Below are 21,752 nucleotides of genomic sequence, written 5' to 3' on the forward strand. Positions count from 1 at the left end.
CCTCTATCAGTTGATATGTTGTTTGTTGTGTTATGCGATTTCATCGCCAAGATATTTGAAGATTAAAATCGAAAAAATCTGATCGTTGTAAAAACGCTCAGGCCAAAAAAACATACCCAGACTTGCCCAAAATGATGTCACGCGTGATATATCTGTCAATATATCTCGTATTCACATCGGCTATTTGCGATAAAAGTCTAGTCCTACGCGGCTCTATTAGCATATATTTTATTTTGTATTTGCTCATGTTGGCTAGAATAAAATTTTAAATCCCGCTACAGATACATTATTAAGAATGTTTCAAAGGCCTCAAATAACGAAAATTGAAAATTTGTCTTACTCACTGTCTCCAAATGCTGTGTAAACATTTGAGTACGAACTACCAATTCTACCGGTCTACGGTAATTCTGTCAAGCCAACTATGTAGAATAAGGTCTTTGTATCGGCACAGTTTCGCCGCTACTCACACTAATGATATACAGCTTCCCAAAAGCCCCGCCCACATTATGCCCGTCGCCTATCCTTGGGGCGGGGCTGTATATCATTGCCCACACCGAAAACTAGTTTCTTACTGCCGTAAGTAAAATAAGCAAGCTGCGTCTTTGAAAAGAATATACTGATGGATAGAGTTTTATGGACGAGAAATCTGCTGCAAACTGGATTTGAACTCGCATCTTCCAGTTCTGCGGACATCCATATACCGTATCCAATTCACTACAATATTCTGCAAATCATGTTTTGCATTATCATCAACAATATAATTTTATTGTATTATTTTTACAAGCAAAAAGATTTTCATCTCGGCATAAAGCTCTTATTAAAAATATCAAGTCGTGGCCACTCACGTAGTTTTAGCGGATACAATAAGACAAATTCATTTACTGCAGCAAACTCAAACAAAACATCATGGTTTATGCAGCACACATTCAAATCTCTATTTCCCATTTATGGCAGTTTCCACACTGACAAAGCTGCTTCGGCGGGTGGGACCGCATAAACATCCTGTAGTCAGTAAAACAAATGCAATAAATATATGTCACTCATAGATATGTCATTCTAACGCGTATCTACCGAAAGCTTTCAAATTGGGAGCTAGATAGGTTGCGAGTGTAATTTTAAAAATGAATAAATGTTTAACAAAGGCACAAGTACGCCAAGCCAACGATTCGAAGCTTTGGTTCTGGAAGTTAAAGATGTGCATTGATCAATCGATTTTCTTTACTTTCTACAAGTGAGAAGTGAACATCTAAAGTCAAATCATAAATCTAATTTACTAGATAAAACTGCCACAGAAAATTTGAAGCAAATGTAGCTACAACCTACAATGTAGGTGAACCGATAAAAAATATAAAACGATGATTAGTGATAGCAAAAAGTTATAATTTTGTTAATTAGTACATGTATTAATGAGTACTAAAATATTACCTTTAGTATATTCATCAACCTAAGCTATTGTATTGCTAGATGCTATGGATTAAAGAGACGCCGTCGTGAACTCACTGTACATACGTATCTCACACGCGCAGGAAATTACATTTTAGCCTCAAACAGGGAAATATAATCTGAATGTAAACTCAACAGGAAACTCTATAGGAGACTCAAAGTAAAAGATAAATTTACCTCTATTCTCCAATCTTCCTCCGTAGAACTTTAACCACCTGATGCCCAGAAAACTCGGAGTCACCTTCGCAGTAACTTCACAGCAATTTTTACAATTATGTTGTTCGTTAATAAAACATGTCGATCGAGTAATTCATCAAAGTAATGATGTTAATTAATTTAGTAAATATCGATGTCCATGCGATTTAATAATAGAGTAAAATCCCTAAATTTGAGATCACAGACAACGCGTTTTACGAGTAATAACATTTATTATGACCTATATAAAGATTTCATGCTGATGATTGGCTAATGAAGCGACCTTATATTTATTGCTCGTGGTTTCTTTTCAGATGTATCACTAGTGACGTCACGAAATAAGCACCCACTGGAACGTCAGCTTTTTAAAAGAGGGCCTCATTCAAACGCATATATCTCTGGACAGGGTTGGTCTACAAAGACAAAAATGGCATCAGATTGTAGCTGATGTTTTAGCCTATTATGAGTCTTAATTTTATTAAATCAAATTTTTTGACGCAACCACATCTTTAATCACATACATGTACGTCAAAGTATGAAGACCCCGTTAAACAAGGAACTACTATTAGGCTGATACAGTTCTTAATTATTTCTATGGTATTGCTTTGAATGTTTTAACAAAAAACCATAAATCTTTGGAGTTGGAAAATAGACTTCGATACGAACAGCAACAACGAGAGAATTAATTGTTATTGATGTACTGAATCATTATTAGTACCATTTTGTGGAAAATTTTTTACTGATTGCTTATGGGCTCATAAAAATCAAAGTGTGCCCAAGTAGTGCTCAAATAGAGTTGCCATTCAATGAAAGAGTTGCGCTCTATTTTGCAACCCTTCTCCCTATAGTGGCGCTCAAATGGAGGAAGTAGGAAAGGGTTGCGCAGGTAGGGTCTATATTCCATGCATCTGCTTTTTCTGTGTGTATCTGCCTTCAAAGGAGCTGGTATAGTGGTGGTGTGTTGGGCTGAGCACGCTTGTTCATTTATAGGTGTGGTACACATTGACTGCTTCACACCGCATATTTTACCTGTTGTTACATCCCTTAATCTTCTACCTACCAATGTTTTAATAAGAGTACAATAAAGCTCTTAAATGCATGAGAATAATAGTGATTGTACAAGTATAAATACATGTATGTGAGTAATAATAGTGATTCTTGATTATTGCTGCCTATCTCTGTAGTTGCCATAAGTCTGTCACTACACATGTTGTTGAGTTCTCGGCTTTCTCATAGACTTGAAGTTGTCCTCTATTAACTGCTCTTGATTATATGTGAGTGACACGCTTATTACTCTAGAGATTATAAAAATGCACAGATTAAGCCAATGTTTTATCATTAACCAAAAATGCCTGCTATAATGGTCAGTTTTTACAGCCTAAAATCATTAAATGCTTGAAATAATTTTGTGCCACATTTTCAATATTCTGCTATCGAGACCTGATACTCATAACTCCTCATACCTGATGTCATCGGGTTCTATATGACTCTGTCATTGCTTACCATTGTGTTCAGGGGGTAACGTGCTCTTGTTTTATTACTGCAAATGGTATACTAGTAAAATCTGAACACTATACTGACAATCCCTTCACTTGCAAGTCTAAAAGCATCTTTTGACAAGGTTTTTGCATTCCTTTGAAGTACATGCCTCATGAAAGAAATTTCTATTAAGGCTCTTGCGTTTGTAGTGTTTCGCTTAAGGAACGACCTTCACATAGAAGTAGTACGGTACAGCAGTGAAAACGAAGATAAAAATACAACAATTGCAAATAGGGGAGTAACTAGAAGCATGCTTCATGACTATAATAGAAGCAAATAATGCACCACAGTGTGATTTATTGTAAAAAGGTGGGATTTGCTTATATCCCTAAGGGGATGCTATGCTCTTTCTAATTCTTGGCTCTGTCATGGTGTGTACAACCTCATGCACTAAGTTTATCTGTCATGGTGTGTACAACCTCATGCACTAAGTTTATCTGTCATGGTGTGTACAACCTCATGCACTAAGTTTATCTGTCATGGTGTGTACAACCTCATGCACTAAGTTTATCTGTCATGGTGTGTACAACCTCATGCACTAAATTTTGAAACAATTAGTTGGAATCTCCAAACAAATTTGATAGAAAGGCTTAGCTGGCAGCGTACCTATAACACGGTGCCTTAATTAATTGCATATGTTGTACATGCAGCCTTCTAGTTCTATGTTAAAGTCATAGAAGTCCAGCACCAGTATCGTTATCAGCGTTGGTAAAAAGATGGGGCTGCATCAAATAGTTGGTACACCTAGTTTAGCTGCTGTTACAGATTTACCCAGGCTAATATTTTATTCTTTCGTTAGTCATGCAGTTTATAGTCAGTGTCGGCTTATATAGGCTTTACATCGTAATGAGTATTTAATAGCGACAACAATCGAACCGCAAATGATGTAGCATTAGGATGGCAGGCAGGGTCAGGATTCATTTTTCTCCTTTTCAACTTTTTCCATTCCTCGTGGACCTCAAAAATTCAGATTTGTCCATTTACTGCCACAGGTAGTTGTGATCGAATCTAGTTGAGCATTCTTCAATCAATAAAGTTATCTTCTCCAGCTTTACAAGCTTTACAAGCGTTGAGTCACAATTGAAAACTTCAATCTTGCACCTCCGTTCAAAATTACCCATGCATTAAGTTCTCATCGAATGAAAAGCATTTTTTGAAGGTTTGCCTTTGATTTAAAAAATGAAGGCTCACATTCGTTTTAAAATTACTTCGGAACCTTATCAAACGAGTTTATAAAATTTGAGACATGTTAGTATTCTCATATACAATAGGATTTTCAGTCTAGACTATTGTTACCAGTCTTGGATAGCTAATGAAGATGATTTTGGGATTATCATGTGGATCGTTAGGGTTTAGCTCAAATTTATCCCATGTAGTCCGTAAACTTAAAATATTATATATATATATATATATATATATATATATATGTACATACATATAAAGTAAATATCTTGGAGTTTTCAGCTTACTTTCATTTTGTTTTTACTGCTAATCATGTGACAAAGAGAATTGCTGTACCAAAAGCCATTTAAACGTTGTGACAGTGTATTTACTGAACATCAAATCTGATGAGAGTTATGGAATCAAAATGTATTTGAATTTAGACTTGTAAAGAAGTGCTCGTAAAAAAGATTTTTCGATCAGATTGTTGGTGCACTTATTGACATCCATGATGTTTTCCGGCTTATAAATATACAGAGTTTTCAGGCTACAACGATCTAAACTTCTAGTTTTGAGTTCACGAACGCTCCCCATAACAATATATTTAATAATATTTAACATAGGTTCCTCTTAACGTCGGCTTATGATGCAGTTGTGAACAAATATTAGAGTTGCCCCGATTTTGGTATTGGAATCGGTATCGGTGCCGATATGGGTGTCAAGTATCTGAATCGGTATCGGCCGATCTTTTCTTAAAAAATCTGAACCTTCCCATACTTTTTACAGATCAACCATTTAGCAGAAAACTGTATTTTAGCTTGCTATACTAATAAAAAAGCATCATCAACTGTAAGCTTCTCACTTTTACTTAATGAATTTCAGGCCTGCCACGCAATTTATTTCATGTCTATAGCCTGATCAACACGGCGAAGGAAACTTTTTAGCCAGAACGTAAACAAAAAGTGTGGTATTTCCCAATTACAGCGATAGGATTTATTGCAGGCAATCACGAACAAGATAACAAAAATGGGAGACAAGAACGCAGTGTAATATTTCTATTTACTAGCATTACGAAAGTAATTTAAACAGTCGACGCATAAAGTTATCTATCACGCTCTTGATCCTGACGATACAATGGATCGTTTGTATTGTACAAAAAACGGTAACCCCAGTGGCGTATCGGTATGTAGCCTGTCCTCCAATATCTGTGGCAAGTCAATCCCCCTTCAGTACTCTTGGCTACATTGATAATGATGGAAGAAAGAGATGTCTTACTGAGACAATTGAATCACTAACGGTAATTAAAAGAAACATTGATTTGCTCTAAACTTGTACAGGCACAGCAGTTCATCCAACAATAGAAGAGGGACTTCGTTATCACAGATAGAACTGTACCACTAACAGTAATTACCTTTATTTACAAATTACAAGAAACATGGACTGTTTTGTTACTACATGCACGGTATGTCAGTATGTGAATATGTATATATATTTTTTCCATAAATGCAAACAAATAAATACAAGAATATTCATGTTTTCTTTGCATTATATTTGTATTTGCATAATAAAATGAAGAACTATCTATGCAACCCAAAAGATCTGAATCGGTATCTGAATCGGATTATTTTTCAATTAGGATCGGTATATCGGATCGGTATCTGAATCGGCTGGTGAATTTAGAATCGGGGCATCTCTAACAAATATCCAGTATGCAGGGGATGGATTTGTTTTGCTTTGCTTGGCTTGGAGGAAGACAGCATCAGTATGTCACTCCGTTTTTGTGATATATATGCTATTTTGGTTGTGCTAGCTGGTTTCCGCTCTGTCATATGTTCATGTTTTGTAAATTGTTTGACCTTGATTATGACTCCAAGGCACAATGCAGATTCTTCTAATGTTAATGCATCAAAAAAAGGAAGGTCATCATCAGGAGGTGAAACTAGATATTGATGTGAGTACAGAGCTATTTCTTCAGGATGTTCCGACTTGCACTGAAATCCGAGTTACACTGCAACTTAAGAATGGATCAACGTTGTAGGTTCCTCAAGATATTAGGAAGTTGAGGACCACCTGTATAGTAGGAAGTTGAGGACTTCCTGTGTAGTAGGAAGTTGAGGACCGCCTGTATAGTAGGAAGTTGAGGACCTCCTAGCTATTTGACAAAACAAAAGAATACTTTTTGAAGTTGTTAGATCTAAATTTAATGCAGAACTACAGCACTAGAGCACTACAGCACACAAATTGTGACCGACTATCTGTATTCAGGAGTGTTAAACATGCTGTAGTATACTTATATGCCGACTTGTGACTACTAATACTCAATACTGGTAATGCCCACCGCAGCTAGTGACTACTATTACTTGATACTAGTAATGCACACTGCAGCTAGTGACTACTAATACTTGATACTAGTAATGCCCACTGCAGCTAGTGGATACTAATATTCGATACTAGTAATGCCCACTGCAGCTAATGACTACTAATTCTTGATAATAGTAATGTACACTGCAGCTAGTGACTACTAATATTTGATACTAGTAATGCACACTGCAGCTAGTGACTACTAATACTTGATACTAGTAATGCACACGGCAGTAACCAATTGGGATTACTTGACTAACACGCCTTCAATTTTTTGAGTTATTTCTTAATCCAATGCAAGAATAATTAGCAGGAGGCCTGGCCCTCACAATGAGTACAAGTTACCTGCTGCCAGTCGTATGCTTAATGTTGATGTCTGCTTTTCGTATTTTTAGAAAGCGATAGAGGAACTGGCACCTAGCTGAGAATGTGCTGCCGCTGATGCAACACTAGAATTTGCCATGAATAAAACATCATCCGACTTTGAGGCCGACATTGGCAGGAAGTATACGTTGGATCAAATAACCATCAGCATAGAGAATGTAATTGCTGAAGGTTTGTTGTACCTTATGTGATACAAAAGAAATGTTTGTTGTAACTTATGTGATACAGAAGATATGTTTGTTGTACCTTATGTGATACAGAAGATATGTTTGTTGTACCTTATGTGATACAGAAGATATGTTTGTTGTACCTTATGTGATACAGAAGATATGTTTGTTGTACCTTATGTGATACAGAAGATATGTTTGTTGTACCTTGTGTGATACAGAAGATGTGTTTGTTGTACCTTATGTGATACAGAAGATATGTTTGTTGTACCTTGTGTGATACAGAAGATGTGTTTGTTGTACCTTATGGGATACAGAAGATATGTTTATTGTACCTTATGTGATACAGAAGATATGTTTGTTGTACCTTATGTGATACAGAAGATGTGTTTGTTGTACCTTATGTGATACAGAAGATATGTTTGTTGTACCTTATGTGATACAGAAGATATGTTTGTGAATGATTGGATGTCAATGAAGTGGGCCATTGATTGGTGAGTGCTGTCATAGAAATCTTCTAGTCGCTAGCCATTCTAGTAACTATTTCTAGTAACTAATGTATATCATTGCGGAACAGTGAGATTGTAGGTTATAAATTGGTGATGTCACAGACCTGCAAGCCTAGCGTGTGAGAGTATTCTCTGCTATCTCTATTAAATGTATGCACTGATATCATCACCCTCTGAACCTCAGATGAGTCTTACTTAGTTTTAATGCAGTGTTGGACATGACAGTATTTTTATAATCTCTCCCTAAGACATAGATGATTTGCTGATTAAAATTTTGTGATTGAATCTCCGGTAAAATTCATCTAGTCATAGATACGTCATTAGCCATTATTTTTAAACTTGTTTTTCCTAGTAGAAAGTCATTTTTTATTCTTGTCTGCTGCAATGGCATGATTTATCCCCTGCTGTTTCGTAGCTGTTTTGATAGTTACTTTTATCCAAACCATCCATGTATCGTCATCACCGTATCTGAATGAATACTTCTATATTTTACAAGTTCTCAAAGCTTGAAATCATGCCGCCACATCCTCACTTATTTGTTCACATAAATAGATGTAATTCACGTTTATGAAAAGCAAATATGTTTTTTAGTGTTCCGGTTGGCAAACATCTAATTCTCTTTTCATCAACCTTGTCACACGAACTTTCTTTCTACCTGAAATAATGTAAAATAAAACATTCTGTAGCTCTTTAATTGCGGAATTTTTCGCTTGTGACGTAATTAGTTCATGCCAAAACTATTTTGCTGATGTACACTCGGTTATTCTTGTTGATGTACACTCGGTTATTTTTGCCAATGTAAACTCGGTGTTTTTGCTGTATTTTTGATGACTCTACCAATCATCTCTTGGTAGAAACATATTTTTAATAACTTTATTAAAATGTGTTTCACTAATTTCACTAGCACTATTTACAATTCAGTGATCCGTGATCAACGATTTCGTATAAATAGTGATAACGATTTATAACGGCAGTGAAAGCAATGCTCTCACATCGTTGTTGGTGTTGGCTATTTTAGACAACGTCTACAAGTTTTTGATAAAATATGAAAGCTAATGACAGGTTTTGTTTTACAACAAATCTACCTGGTGATCATATTATTCTTTGCTATTTTTTCCCTCTCGCTTTTTCTAATTGAAAATTTAGTGTCTGAGAAATTCCTCTAGTTAACGACCTGTCGTATGCGTTCAGCATTTACCATGCTAAACCGTTTTATATGATAACACGTTCAAGGATATTGGCAACAGATATATTTGTACTCTGCCAGCTGTCCTGACTTTTGGCGAGGTCGAAAATATATTTACTATTGTTGATGACTTCCTGTTTGGTGTAACGCTGTTAACTAAGCATGGCAGTTGACGTGTGGTAGGCGTGTGGTAGGATTAAATATCATCAAATGAACTGGTAAGTCATTGAGTTGAAGCATTTCCGTCCTGCTAATCTGAACATCTAACCAAATAGCATCGTAAGAACCTGTTATAAGTTCCTATTGTTATTCATGTTTATTTTATTAGAATCTTTAGATTTATAAGACTTGTTTGATCTCTGCTTATACATCCGTGTATGAACTGTTAATCTCTGCTTATACATCCGTGTATGAACTGTTAATCTCTGCTTATACATCCGTGTATGAACTGTTAATCTCTGCTTATACATCCGTGTATGAACTGTTAATCTCTGTTTATACATCCATGTATGAACTGTTAATCTCTGTTTATACATCCGTGTATGAACTGTTAATCTCTGTTTATACATCCGTGTATGAACTGTTAATCTCTGTTTATACATCCGTGTATGAGCTGTTAGTCTCTGTTTATACATCCGTGTATGAGCTGTTATTCTCTGTTTATACATCCGTGTATGAGCTGTTGATCTCTGTTTATGCATCCGTGTATGAACTGTTAATCTCTGTTTATACATCCGTGTATGAGCTGTTAGTCTCTGTTTATACATCCGTGTATGACCTGTTAATCTCTGTTTATTCATCCGTGTATGAACTGTTAATCTCTGTTTATACATCCGTGTATGAACTGTTAATCTCTGTTTATACATCCGTGTATGAGCTGTTAGTCTCTGTTTATACATCCGTGTATGAGCTGTTAATCTCTGTTTATACATCTGTGTATGAACTGTTAATCTCTGTTTATACATCCATGTATGAGCTGTTATTCTCTGTTTATACATCCATGTATGAGCTGTTAATCTCTGTTTATACATCCGTGTATGAACTGTTAATCTCTGTTTATACATCCGTGTATGAGCTGTTAATCTCTGTTTATACATCCGTGTATGAGCTGTTATTCTCTGTTTATACATCCGTGTATGAGCTGTTATTCTCTGTTTATACATCCGTGTATGAGCTGTTATTCTCTGTTTATAGATCTGTGTATGAGCTGTTAATCTCTGTTTATACATCCGTGTATGAGCTGTTGATCTCTGTTTATGCATCCGTGTATGAACTGTTAATCTATGTTTATACATCCGTGTATGAGCAACAGTTCCGGTCAGACCTCGCCATACGAGCTTAAATCATCTCACTTTGCATCACTCTATGTCAGGCTCCAATGATTATTGTGATCATGCAGTTGATTTGAATCTCAGCAGAATATATCATCAGCGTTATGATTCATTCATTCTATTTTGATGGTTTGTACTCCAAAGTCATTAGCGGGTTCAGTAAATGACTACTTTAGCTTTTCAGTTGTTCATTTGTAACGTGTACAACTGAGTATGCGCTTGCTGCAGGTGGCTTCGGAGTTGTCTTCCTAGCACGCAATACATCCAAAAACCAGAAATATGCTTTAAAGAGGCTCTATGTAAATGAAGAGACCACTTTGAGTGCATGCAAAAGGGAAATACAAATTATGGTGAGTAGATTCATGCTAAGACAGTTTCTGCAAGTATTTCTATATAATTCTATATTCAGCTGATATTGTCTATGGTTTATCAGACAAGTAATTATAGTATGGCATCGATAAGGTTTAGCGCAAGGAGAGTATCTATCTGTTGGGCATGAACAAGTTTTAATACTTTACCAAGAGAAGGAATCTCTAACAAAAACTAGGAAAAAATGAAATGAGGTTCGTCTGCTCAGTCAAACATCACGAAAAGTTCTCGAGCCATTCCGTCTGACACGCTAGCTCATCCAATGATAACACCAGTTATATTCTGTGATAGCCTTATGATCATTATTTTCCTACGAACAGTTGTCCTATAGAATAGGTCTAGCTATATCTGATGAAACAACAATAAAAACTATAATTACCCAATCATATTCTTATTTTGCATGAGCGATGTTGTTTGTGAAACCTGGCATTGTTTGATCATCACGAAATCTTAGCAGAATCATTATTTTGGCTCAAACAAATTTAATTGCGAGATTTTGTTCAATGTTTCGTTGGATATTCGTGCGGGTGTGAACTAGTACATAGGCATAGTAGTAAGCTAGCGGTGTGTTAGCACATGTTTATAAGCTAGGCTAAGTCCTGTCTTCACACACCTGCATGCATAATAATAATAGACAAATAATATAACAGTTTATATACATTTGTAATTAGTTTTATTTTCTAGTTTTGATTTTTGCAGATTTTTTTGACTTTTACATAAAGAATGTTTTAAAAGATTTTGAATATCGTATGTGTATATTGAAAATTACTTTTTATGTTGAGACAAATTTGTTTGCTCAACGTTATATAACGCGTTGAAAATTTTCATGCATTTTTTGGCAAATTCTAAACCTACGGGTATCCTATAATTCTGCCATCTAACCTGGGCAAGAGAAGCGACTGGTAAGAGAATAAAGAGATAATGTGAGATGTGGAGTCAACTGCTAGACGTAGGTGCGCAAGCTTAGGTGACAATTAACAATGCTACCAGCTAGGTAGAGGATGTTCATCTCCCAAAATGAAATCTTGGCGTAAGGTGGCACACGCGCTCTCGGTGAGTAGGCAGAGTTGTGACCATTACAAAAAAATCATAACTGCTTATTGAAGAGTACTCACTGATGCCCAGATGTAACTTGCAGTTGCAGTAAATTTTTGCCTGGATATCTATGCAGTTGCATTAGCAGTGCGGCATTAGCAGTGCAGTATGCAGTATAATTGCATTGTGTACTTTTCCTATTGTGTGCAGTATGCAGTATACATGCTGTAAAACTATTTTTTAATGTGTGCAGCACCCAGTATTGGTGCAGTGATGGTATTGCATACTGTCCAGTATGCAGTGTTGTAGGCAGTGAGAGTGTTGCTACTGCGCATTTCGCTGAAAGCAAATGCGCAGTAGATCACAGTGGGCAAATTAGAGCTGGAACACAGTTGCAGTAGCAGTAAATGTCTGCTGTCTACGTTAGACAGTTGTAATGCACTGCAGAATTACTGTGTACTGCATCGCAATGACCCAACACAGTTCTAATGCGTCACAACCCTCTGAGTTGGCATATAAAACCTTTTACTGCCCTGCTTAGACCTCGAAGACTTATTGTTAGGTAGCAAGTTGGCAAAGATAAACATTGTCTTGTAAACTTGAAAGTCAAATGGTAAGTAGGAACCCTACAAATGGTAAGTAGGAACCCTACAAATGGTAAGTAGGATCCCTACAAATGGTAAGTACATGTAGGATCAGTAACTTCCTCCGTAATTTTCATCTTTTATCTAAGATCTCTAGCAAACGAAACAGAGAAGAGATACAAAGAAGAGAGAGGTGCCTTTAGCGTGAACCACCAAGTTGGTATTCTCACGCAGCAGTTTCGTTTTAACTTTTATAGGTCAAAGAGAGCGTTTATGACTGTACAGTAGGGGCTCCTACGTCGTAAATAATCTGTTCCAGGAACGTTTACGTTATAGGGAGTTTACGTTATAGGAACAGTCAAATACATGTAAACTACTTGATCCATCCAAGATCTTCCCAAAAACTTACCCCTTTGGCCACGCAAAAAGGAAACATTCGTCTCAACTCTTTTAATTTGTGGGCTGTACCGTAACTGCAGTATTATTGGTTTGCATCAACAACTTTTCTCCTTTTTACGATTGAACTTTCTGGTTTTGTAGATGATTGCGGTGATTTTACAATAAGTTGATGGATACTGCACATCTTCGACATCCATCTACAACGATTTGCTTGTTTTTTTTCTAAACTATAAAGCCTATTCTGCACAGCAAACCTAATAAATATTTTATACGTCTGCAATGAGGCAAACCAACAAAATCTTTTTACAATAAAAAGTGGTTTCACCTGTTTGTCATCGATCTGTATCCAGGGGTCAAAGCTAGGATAAAAGAGAACTTTCAATGATACTCCAACTCGTGACATTCAGATTGGTAGACCGATGCTGTGACACATGCGCCACTCGATCACCTTTGTATCTATGAACAATTGTGCAGCTATCCTATTCCCAGTTTTATCCACACATTTGACTATCTATTTTGTCGAGCTAGAATGTAGCGAAAGTTGTATATATAATAGGTATGACACTATACGCATGCCGTTTTTTTCTTCCGCAACTGTGGCGAGATAGACTAACATTAAAATCTAATTAGTGAACTCCACGACTTGACGCTTTCCGATATATGGAATTTTTCACGCAGTAGGAAGCAAGAGCTTCACATAAATTCTTTATGTTATCTGGATTTACGTTACAGGAGGTCTACTTTATAGAAGTGTCTACTGTATTCAATGAGACTAAACAATCTACTGTAAAACCTTTATTTGAACGCCGTGGCGCTCTATTTTTTAACCTTTATCTTAAAGCGGTGCTATATTAGATGTGACGTTCAAATTAAGGGCGGCGTTGTTTTTTTAAAACACCTTGGCAGAATGCTGAGAAGATAAATGAACCCTTTCACAGGTAAATGAAATGTCGCCTATATTTTGTACTCTCCCGGCGATGCAACATTAACCCTTTTTGATGCAAAAAATTTGCTAACTCACCTCCAACTTGTTGTAGATCTTTAAATAAATGTACACGAGGAAGCTGATACATGTCCCTACCAGTTGATATTTACTGCTTACAATTAACTATGATCTTACAGCCTGCGTTGTACTTGGTTAGAGCTTTAAAGTTTTTTATTTCATCTTAAATTTGAAAGCATATTTTCATTGTATAACTACATTTAGCAAGGCTGCATAAAAACTCATTGCAATCATTGATATGTTTCTTACAGTTTGCAGTCAAACCTGGCTTTTTATGTGAAATAGGAGTTACGCGCATTTATCCATTGTAAGCTGAATTCAGATTACTGCAATCATAATATCAAATAATATGCTATAAATCTGCAAATTTGATAAGTTTTATAATAATAATAATAATATCAGAGACTACAAATATATATTCAAGAACAAGAGACAAACAAACCATAATTATAATACATGCAGGAACAAAATTAGCATTTTAAAACAAATATTAAAATTTTAAAAACAAAAGTAGTAGCATTGTTTGCTCAGCAAGTTGTGTTCTGATTGTTGCTTCTGTTTGAAACCATTTCATATTCTTCTGATTGTTCAATACCTTCGATAATTTCTTCTGACCTCAACCCGTCTTCTGCACAGCTAAGCTTGTCGATATTAAAGTCCAAACGATTTGTTAGCAGAGCCAAACTTTCATGCGATGCCATTCTGAATAGAAACTTCTAGCGCAAATAATGAGAAACCGTATGTAATCAAAATAGCCTCAAAATGTAAGCCTCAAAATATGTAGTAGCATATTTTTCATTGTGAATGCAAAAACTTTTTCTCAAATACATTGAAGTATTAAGACCGTGTCAAAAAGGAACTACTATTAGCCTGATGCAGGTACTAATTATTTCTATGGCATTTCATTCAAAGTTTTTAACAAAAAAATCTAAAGACTTGGAGTTGGAAAACATACTTCGATATGAACAGATGCAACAAACGAATTAATTGTTATTGATGTAATTGAGTCATTATTAGTATGATTTTGTAGACACTTTTCTATTGATCACTTTCTATTATGGGTTCGTAATGATCAAAGATTGTCAGTTTGTATCGTTCAAATAGAAGTGGTATTCCAATAAAAGCTGCGTTCAATTGAAGGGTGGCATTCAATTGAAGGGTTGCGCTTTCAATGGAAGGGTGGCATTCAATTGAAGGGTTGCACTCTATTTTTCAACCCTTCTCCCTTAGTGGCGCTCAAATAGAAGTGGTTCTAATACATGTTTTGCGGTAGCGATTTTTTATGCAGTTTCAGTTTGTTGCAGAGCTCTCTCTCTAGTCACAAGAACATGGTGACCTTTGTGGCGTCTTCCATCACCAGGAACTACAAGGGTGTGTGGGAAGTACTTATTCTTATGCAATATTATCCTGGTAGGTGCGATTAAGACCTTGCTACTTGGCTCATCTCTTGCTAGCTTCATGAGATACACCGACCATCCCATAAGTAATATAGGCTGTTGATATTCTTGCCAACAGTTGGATAATGAAAACATTTGGTGGCTTTTCTTCAACAACAGCTTTCTTTCCCATTTCACCTCAAAATAGCGTTGAGTATATCTTCAAAATGTTGGCATTGTTCTTGGAATGTTGTAGTTTGTTTTAGAACTAATGACGCATATAAAGTGCTCTCCTGGGTTACGATGCCCTGTTATGTATGATGTGTGTTTGTATGATATCTAATATGGCATTACCCTTTGTCGTGTTCTGTTTCTCATGAAATTTTATCGCACCAGCCATATGATCTAGTCAGTTAAGGTATAGGCCCCTTTAGCTGGGTAACTTTTGTGGCCCAATCCCTCAAATAGATGCCTTTGTATATGCATATATACACATGACTGTAGTGAACATATCACCTTGAATAAATGCCTTTGTTTGTGTATATATACGCATGACTGTAGTGAACATATCACCTTGAATAGATGCCTTTGTATGTGCATATATACACATGATTGCCTTGAATAGATGCCTTTGTTTGTGCATATATACATATGACTGTAGTGAACGTATCACCTTGAATAGATGCCCTTGTATGTGCATATATACGCGTGACTGTAGAGAATATATCACCTTGAATAGATGCCCTTGTATGTGTATATATACACATGACTGTAGTGAACATATGTGTCATGATCACAGAAACCATGGTTAAGTCGAGATTATAAGATTTAGAGTTATCTGCATTAACAGAAGGAAAAAATTCTCACAATTATTTTGCAAAAAAAATTTTTGATTCTAGCTTAATTACAACAGATTTTATGGTCAATAAACTGAATGCATGTTTACCATCAGTGCGAAAACCTAGTTCCGAGAAAACTGGTGTTAAAGTCTGAGAAACGAAAACCGATGCACAGTTTTGTTTGCATTTCAAAACGTCATAGCAACCAATATTAAGAGGTTGTGATATTTATCTAGATTTCTGTATTTATATCAAAAAAATTATGCTGAATTTAAAAATCTAAACAGATTTTAGCTGGTTGTCATAGAAATGGCTGTATATCTATAAGAAAATGTATTACCTAATTTTGCAGATATTAAAAACGGCTTGGCAGTGCTGCGATATTGAGCACAACCGTAGTATGATCAACAAAATGTTAAAAAATAATAATAGCAGTAACATATTGCACATCATTGGTCACTCTATACTTTGATCTTGCAAATTCGAATAATTTTTCTTATAATCAAATCTTTTAAAATCGAATAATTATTCTTATAATTAAATATTGTAAAAATCTTATATGAATGGTTAAGAATATATCATGGTCATTCCTTTTACTTACACTGCTTTTGGCATCAGTTGGAATACCAAAGTACTCATTATAAGTGTCCAAAATGTCAGAATTATCCCTCAAATCGGCAAAAAAGAAATGATTACGTTTTTCGGACGCCATTTATCAGTACTTCCTGTTTAGCATAGCAACGGTTTTAAGGGGTTTTTCCGAGGTTTTAAGACATTTATTATCTAAACTGACTTCAGATTCAGAAAGATCACTCTTTGATTAGTCCAGAAGCATGTGTTATCAAAATCCTTACCAAAATTATAAATTCAGTTAGTGGAACTTTAAAGTCGAATAACTCAACTTCGTGATTTGCGACTTAACCATGGTTTCTGTGACCGCGACCCATATCACCTTGAATAGATGCCCTTGTATGTGCATATATACGCGTGACTGTAGAGAATATATCACCTTGAATAGATGCCCTTGTATGTACATATATACACATGACTGTAGTGAATATATCACCTTGAATAGATGCCCTTGTATGTGCATATATACGCGTGACTGTAGAGAATATATCACCTTGAATAGATGCCCTTGTATGTACATATATACACATGACTGTAGTGAATATATCACCTTGAATAGATGCCCTTGTATGTGCATATATACACATGACTGTAGTGAATATATCACCTTGAATAGATGCCCTTGTATGTACATATATACACATGACTGTAGTGAATATATCACCTTGAATAGATGCCCTTGTATGTGCATATATACACATGACTGTAGTGAATATATCACCTTGAATAGATGCCCTTGTATGTGCATATATACACATGACTGTAGTGAATATATCACCTTGAATAGATGCCCTTGTATGTGCATATATATGCGTGACTGTAGTGAATATATCACCTTGAATAGATGCCCTTGTATGTGCATATATACACATGACTGTAGTGAATATATCACCTTGAATAGATGCCCTTGTATGTGCATATATACACATGACTGTAGTGAATATATCACCTTGAATAGATGCCCTTGTATGTGCATATATACACATGACTGTAGTGAATATATCACCTTGAATAGATGCCCTTGTATGTGCATATATACACATGACTGTAGTGAATATATCACTTTGAATAGATGCCCTTGTATGTGCATATATACACATGACTGTAGTGAATATATCACCTTGAATAGATGCTCTTGTATGTGCATATATACACATGACTGTAGTGAATATATCACTTTGAATAGATGCCCTTGTATGTGCATATATACACAGACTGTAGTGAATATATCACCTTGAATAGATGCCCTTGTATGTGCATATATACACAGACTGTAGTGGAGATATCACCTTGAATAGATGCCCTTGTATGTACATATATACACAAGACTGTAGTGAATATATCACCTTGAATAGATGCCCTTGTATGTGCATATATACACATGACTGTAGAGAATATATCACCTTGAATAGATGCCCTTGTATGTGCATATATACACATGACTGTAGTGAATATATCACCTTGAATAGATGCCCTTGTATGTGCATATATACACAGACTGTAGTGAATATATCACCTTGAATAGATGCCCTTGTATGTGCGTATATACACATGACTGTAGTGAATATATCACCTTGAATAGATGCCCTTGTATGTGCATATATACACAGACTGTAGTGAATATATCACCTTGAATAGATGCCCTTGTATGTGCATATATACACAGACTGTAGTGAACATATCGATTGAATAGAGGTCTCTTACCCGTGCACTGTTGCAGGCTCATGCATGAAACTCCTCAATGAAAGGGGCTCGGCTGGTCTCAAGGAGCCTGAAGTTCTCAAAATATTCTGTGACACTTGTGAGGCGGTGGCACGGCTGCACCACTGCCAGAAGCCCATCATACATCGTGATCTCAAGGTCAGTTTTTTATCAAAAACTGCCCGCTCTCGTTGAAACAGATCCACTGCCAATAGCTCAGACTTCAGTGTTATCCTTGTATGCCCTGCTACGAGTTGCGGCGTCTCTGTCTTTTCTTTGACTGTATTCAAACAATGCAACAGCTAGGAATTGCTCTAAAATTCATTTATTAATGGTTATTCTGCCCTTGATGGTGTGTACATACACATTTGAATCTCTCAACAATATTCATTATGACTCTTTACGACTAGCTGGTTCCTTTGGAGTTACGGTGAAACCTCTACTTACGAAAGACTACATAGAAAATTTTCATGTTACATAACACCTTTTGGTAGACATTTGGCTTCAACTCACAAATGTTATTTCTTGTAGCCAAAGTACAAAAAGCAGTATATGTGTATATATGCCTTTCGTTCTTTGGCCTGTTTGTTAGTTTCATGCCTTTACCTGTGTGACCCTTCCATCCTCCAACTTCCATCCCCAACTTCCATCCTCCAACTTCCATCCCCAACTTCCATCCTCCGACTTCCATCCTCCGACTTCCATCCTCCGACTTCCATCCTCCGACTTCCATCCTCCGACTTCCATCCTCCGACTTCCATCCTCCGACTTCCATCCTCCGACTTCCACCCTCCGACTTCCATCCTCCGACTTCCATCCTCCGACCTCCATCCTCCAACTTCCATCCTCCAACTTCCATTCCCAACTTCCATCCTCCGACTTCCATCCTCCGACTTCCATTCTCCGACTTCCATCCTCCGACTTCCATCCTCCGACTTCCATCCTCCGACTTCCATCCCCCGACTTCCATCCTCCGACTTCCATCCTCCGACTTCCATCCTCTGACTTCCATCCTCCTACTTCCATCCCCCGACTTCCATCCTCCAACTTCCATCCTCCAACTTCCATCCTCTGACTTCCATCCTCCGACTTCCATCCTCCGACTTCCATCCTCCGACTTCCATCCCCCGACATCCATCCCCCGACTTCCATCCCCCGACTTCCATCCCCCTACTTCCATCCTCCAACTTTCATCCTCCAACTTTCATCCTCCAACTTCCATTCCCTAACTTCCATCCCTCAACTTCCATCTCCCAACTTCTCCGTGGTCTCTTCCACTCTCATCTAGACAGCCAATGCCAAAGGTAGACAAACTGACGATGTAGTTTTCATTCGTTATTTGCCTGACTTTTTGTTGGTATTTTTTATATACAGTACGCGCTCCTACAATATAAATAATCCATTCTAAGAACGTTTACGTTATAGGACATTTGCGTTTGAAGAACAGTAGAATGCATGTGAATTGCCTAATCCGTTCTAAGATCTTTCCAAACTTACCCCTTTGGCCACGCAAAAAGTAAAAACTTGACTTTCATGAACAACTTTCTTCCTTTTATGATAAATCTCACTTGTTTTTATAAACCATGATTGCGGTAAAATTACAATAAGTTGATTGGGGTGCACATTTTCGACATTCATTTGCAACGATTTGATTATTTATCTAAACAGCAATGTGTACTCTTCAAAGTAAAACTCAACAAATATTTTATACATCCACAAGAAAGCAAAACAAGAATATTTTCCAAAAAAGCGTTGCTACTTGCTGGTCGGCTATCTCTTATCCAGGGGTCAAGGTAAGGATAAAAGAGAACTTTCGACGAGACTTTTAACTCACGATATTCGGATTGGTGGACCGATGCTGTAACACTTGCACCAATCGATCGCCTTTGTATTTATGAACAATGCACAGCTACCTATTCTATGTTTTGTCGACGCATCTAACGATCTATCACGACGAACTCGATTGTTGCGAAAGTTGTATACATATATAATATGTAGGTATAACGCTATACGCATGGTGATTTCCTTTCGCAAATGCAGTGATATAGATTTCCTCAAATCGAATTTGAGAACTCGCCCGACTTGGCACTTTACGTTATTTGGAGTTTACATCATAGGAGGTATACGTTATAGGAGCGTTATAGGAGCGTCTACTTTATTATGTCATATTCTAATTCTATCATGTATTGGTTACAGGTTTTATCTATTATATGCATTTATAATTTATGCAAATGTTGTATCCTATTTTTGTGGAGGCTTGGACGGATAAGGGCATTTATGTGGTTTCATAGTCGGATTCTACTGAAAGATATTTTCTACTGATGAATTGCCTTACGGAACAAATGGAATATGGAATAAATTACCTTTGTAAGCAGAGGTTCCACTGTACAATCAAACCTTGATATGTGAAGTTGATTCTTTTTGATATCTGCTTCACATGTCAAATCCATCATATGTATGTTGAAGCAAATAATCATTTAAAAATAGATTGTGTTTCATTTAATTCACTTCATTGCTCAAAAAATTTAATTGTATGCATTTAGTTGTATGTATTGGGTTTCATTGTGACATAGGGTTAATGTTGAATTGAGGCGCGCACTGAGGTGTATCGTGGGGGATGCAAGAGACGTATGGTGTTTAGTTTGTGCTACGTAGCTAGTTTAACATTGGATACGTAAACTTTTATAAATCAACGTATTTTTTACCTGTAATTATTTTTTTTAAACTATCGCTGACTGCCTTTTTGGCTTTGGCTCATTCCAGAATTTATTTCTTCACATTCACCTGTTTCTTTGTGATAACCACACAGAGAGACAAGTGGTTGTTAACTTTTTTCTTACATATTTTTTAGTTGGGATGTAATTAATGTTTTTAAAACTTTGATATGTTGGACATGGGCCGATGTTTTTCATCATAATTTGAAAAGCACTGCTCCAATTGCCACGAAATGAAAATGAAAGTGATCAGTACATTTTTCCTACAAGATGAACTAGTTTTAACAATTGTAAATAGTGGTTACGATATTTTTGAATTTGTTTTTTAATTCTTGTTGGCCTACAAGCTTTTTTAGGGTTTGTGATTTCAACTCTAAAAATACACTGGTTGATATCATTCCTGCAATGTAGATTCAAATTATGGGAACGAAATGGAAATCTTATTACATGTGTACTGATTCACATAACCTGCAATGTTTCAAAAAGCCTCAGATGTCCTATGTTAAAATGTCTTCCTAGTGACAAGTATTCTGTAGCTAGTCTTCTGTAGTGACAAGTATTCTGTAGACGAGTCTTCTGTAGTGACAAGTATTCTGTAGACTAGTCTTCTGTAGCCACAAGAAATATCCTATTTTTATGTCAGACACTAACAAATTTGCGTGTAGAAGTGATCATATCTATACGTATCATCGTATCAGGTGACTGTATCAGTATTGACGCGTTTATAGCCCTTGATCTTTTGCAGCAACCCGGGTTTTCTAAAGGACTAACATCATGCCGGCGAGGGTTAATTTAGGTCATAACTGTTGTTTCACGCAGGACTAGT

General features: G+C 36.4%; 1 protein-coding gene across 3 annotated transcripts in view; it reads left to right on the forward strand.

The window, feature by feature from the left end:
* Nucleotides 1-21,752, forward strand: part of LOC137386948 (AP2-associated protein kinase 1-like) — a 76,560-nt gene that overhangs the window by 14,923 nt on the left and 39,885 nt on the right. For all 3 annotated transcript variants that reach the window (XM_068073190.1, XM_068073192.1, XM_068073191.1), the window contains 4 exons: nucleotides 7,095-7,254; nucleotides 10,505-10,626; nucleotides 14,971-15,076; nucleotides 18,232-18,371. In XM_068073190.1, coding sequence (XP_067929291.1) covers nucleotides 7,161-7,254; nucleotides 10,505-10,626; nucleotides 14,971-15,076; nucleotides 18,232-18,371 — 462 coding nt within the window. In that variant the 5' untranslated portion in view covers nucleotides 7,095-7,160. The remainder of the gene's footprint in view (nucleotides 1-7,094; nucleotides 7,255-10,504; nucleotides 10,627-14,970; nucleotides 15,077-18,231; nucleotides 18,372-21,752) is intronic.

This window comes from Watersipora subatra, chromosome 2 (genome assembly GCF_963576615.1).
Source record: "Watersipora subatra chromosome 2, tzWatSuba1.1, whole genome shotgun sequence".
Classification (NCBI taxonomy): Eukaryota; Metazoa; Bryozoa; class Gymnolaemata; order Cheilostomatida; family Watersiporidae; genus Watersipora; species Watersipora subatra.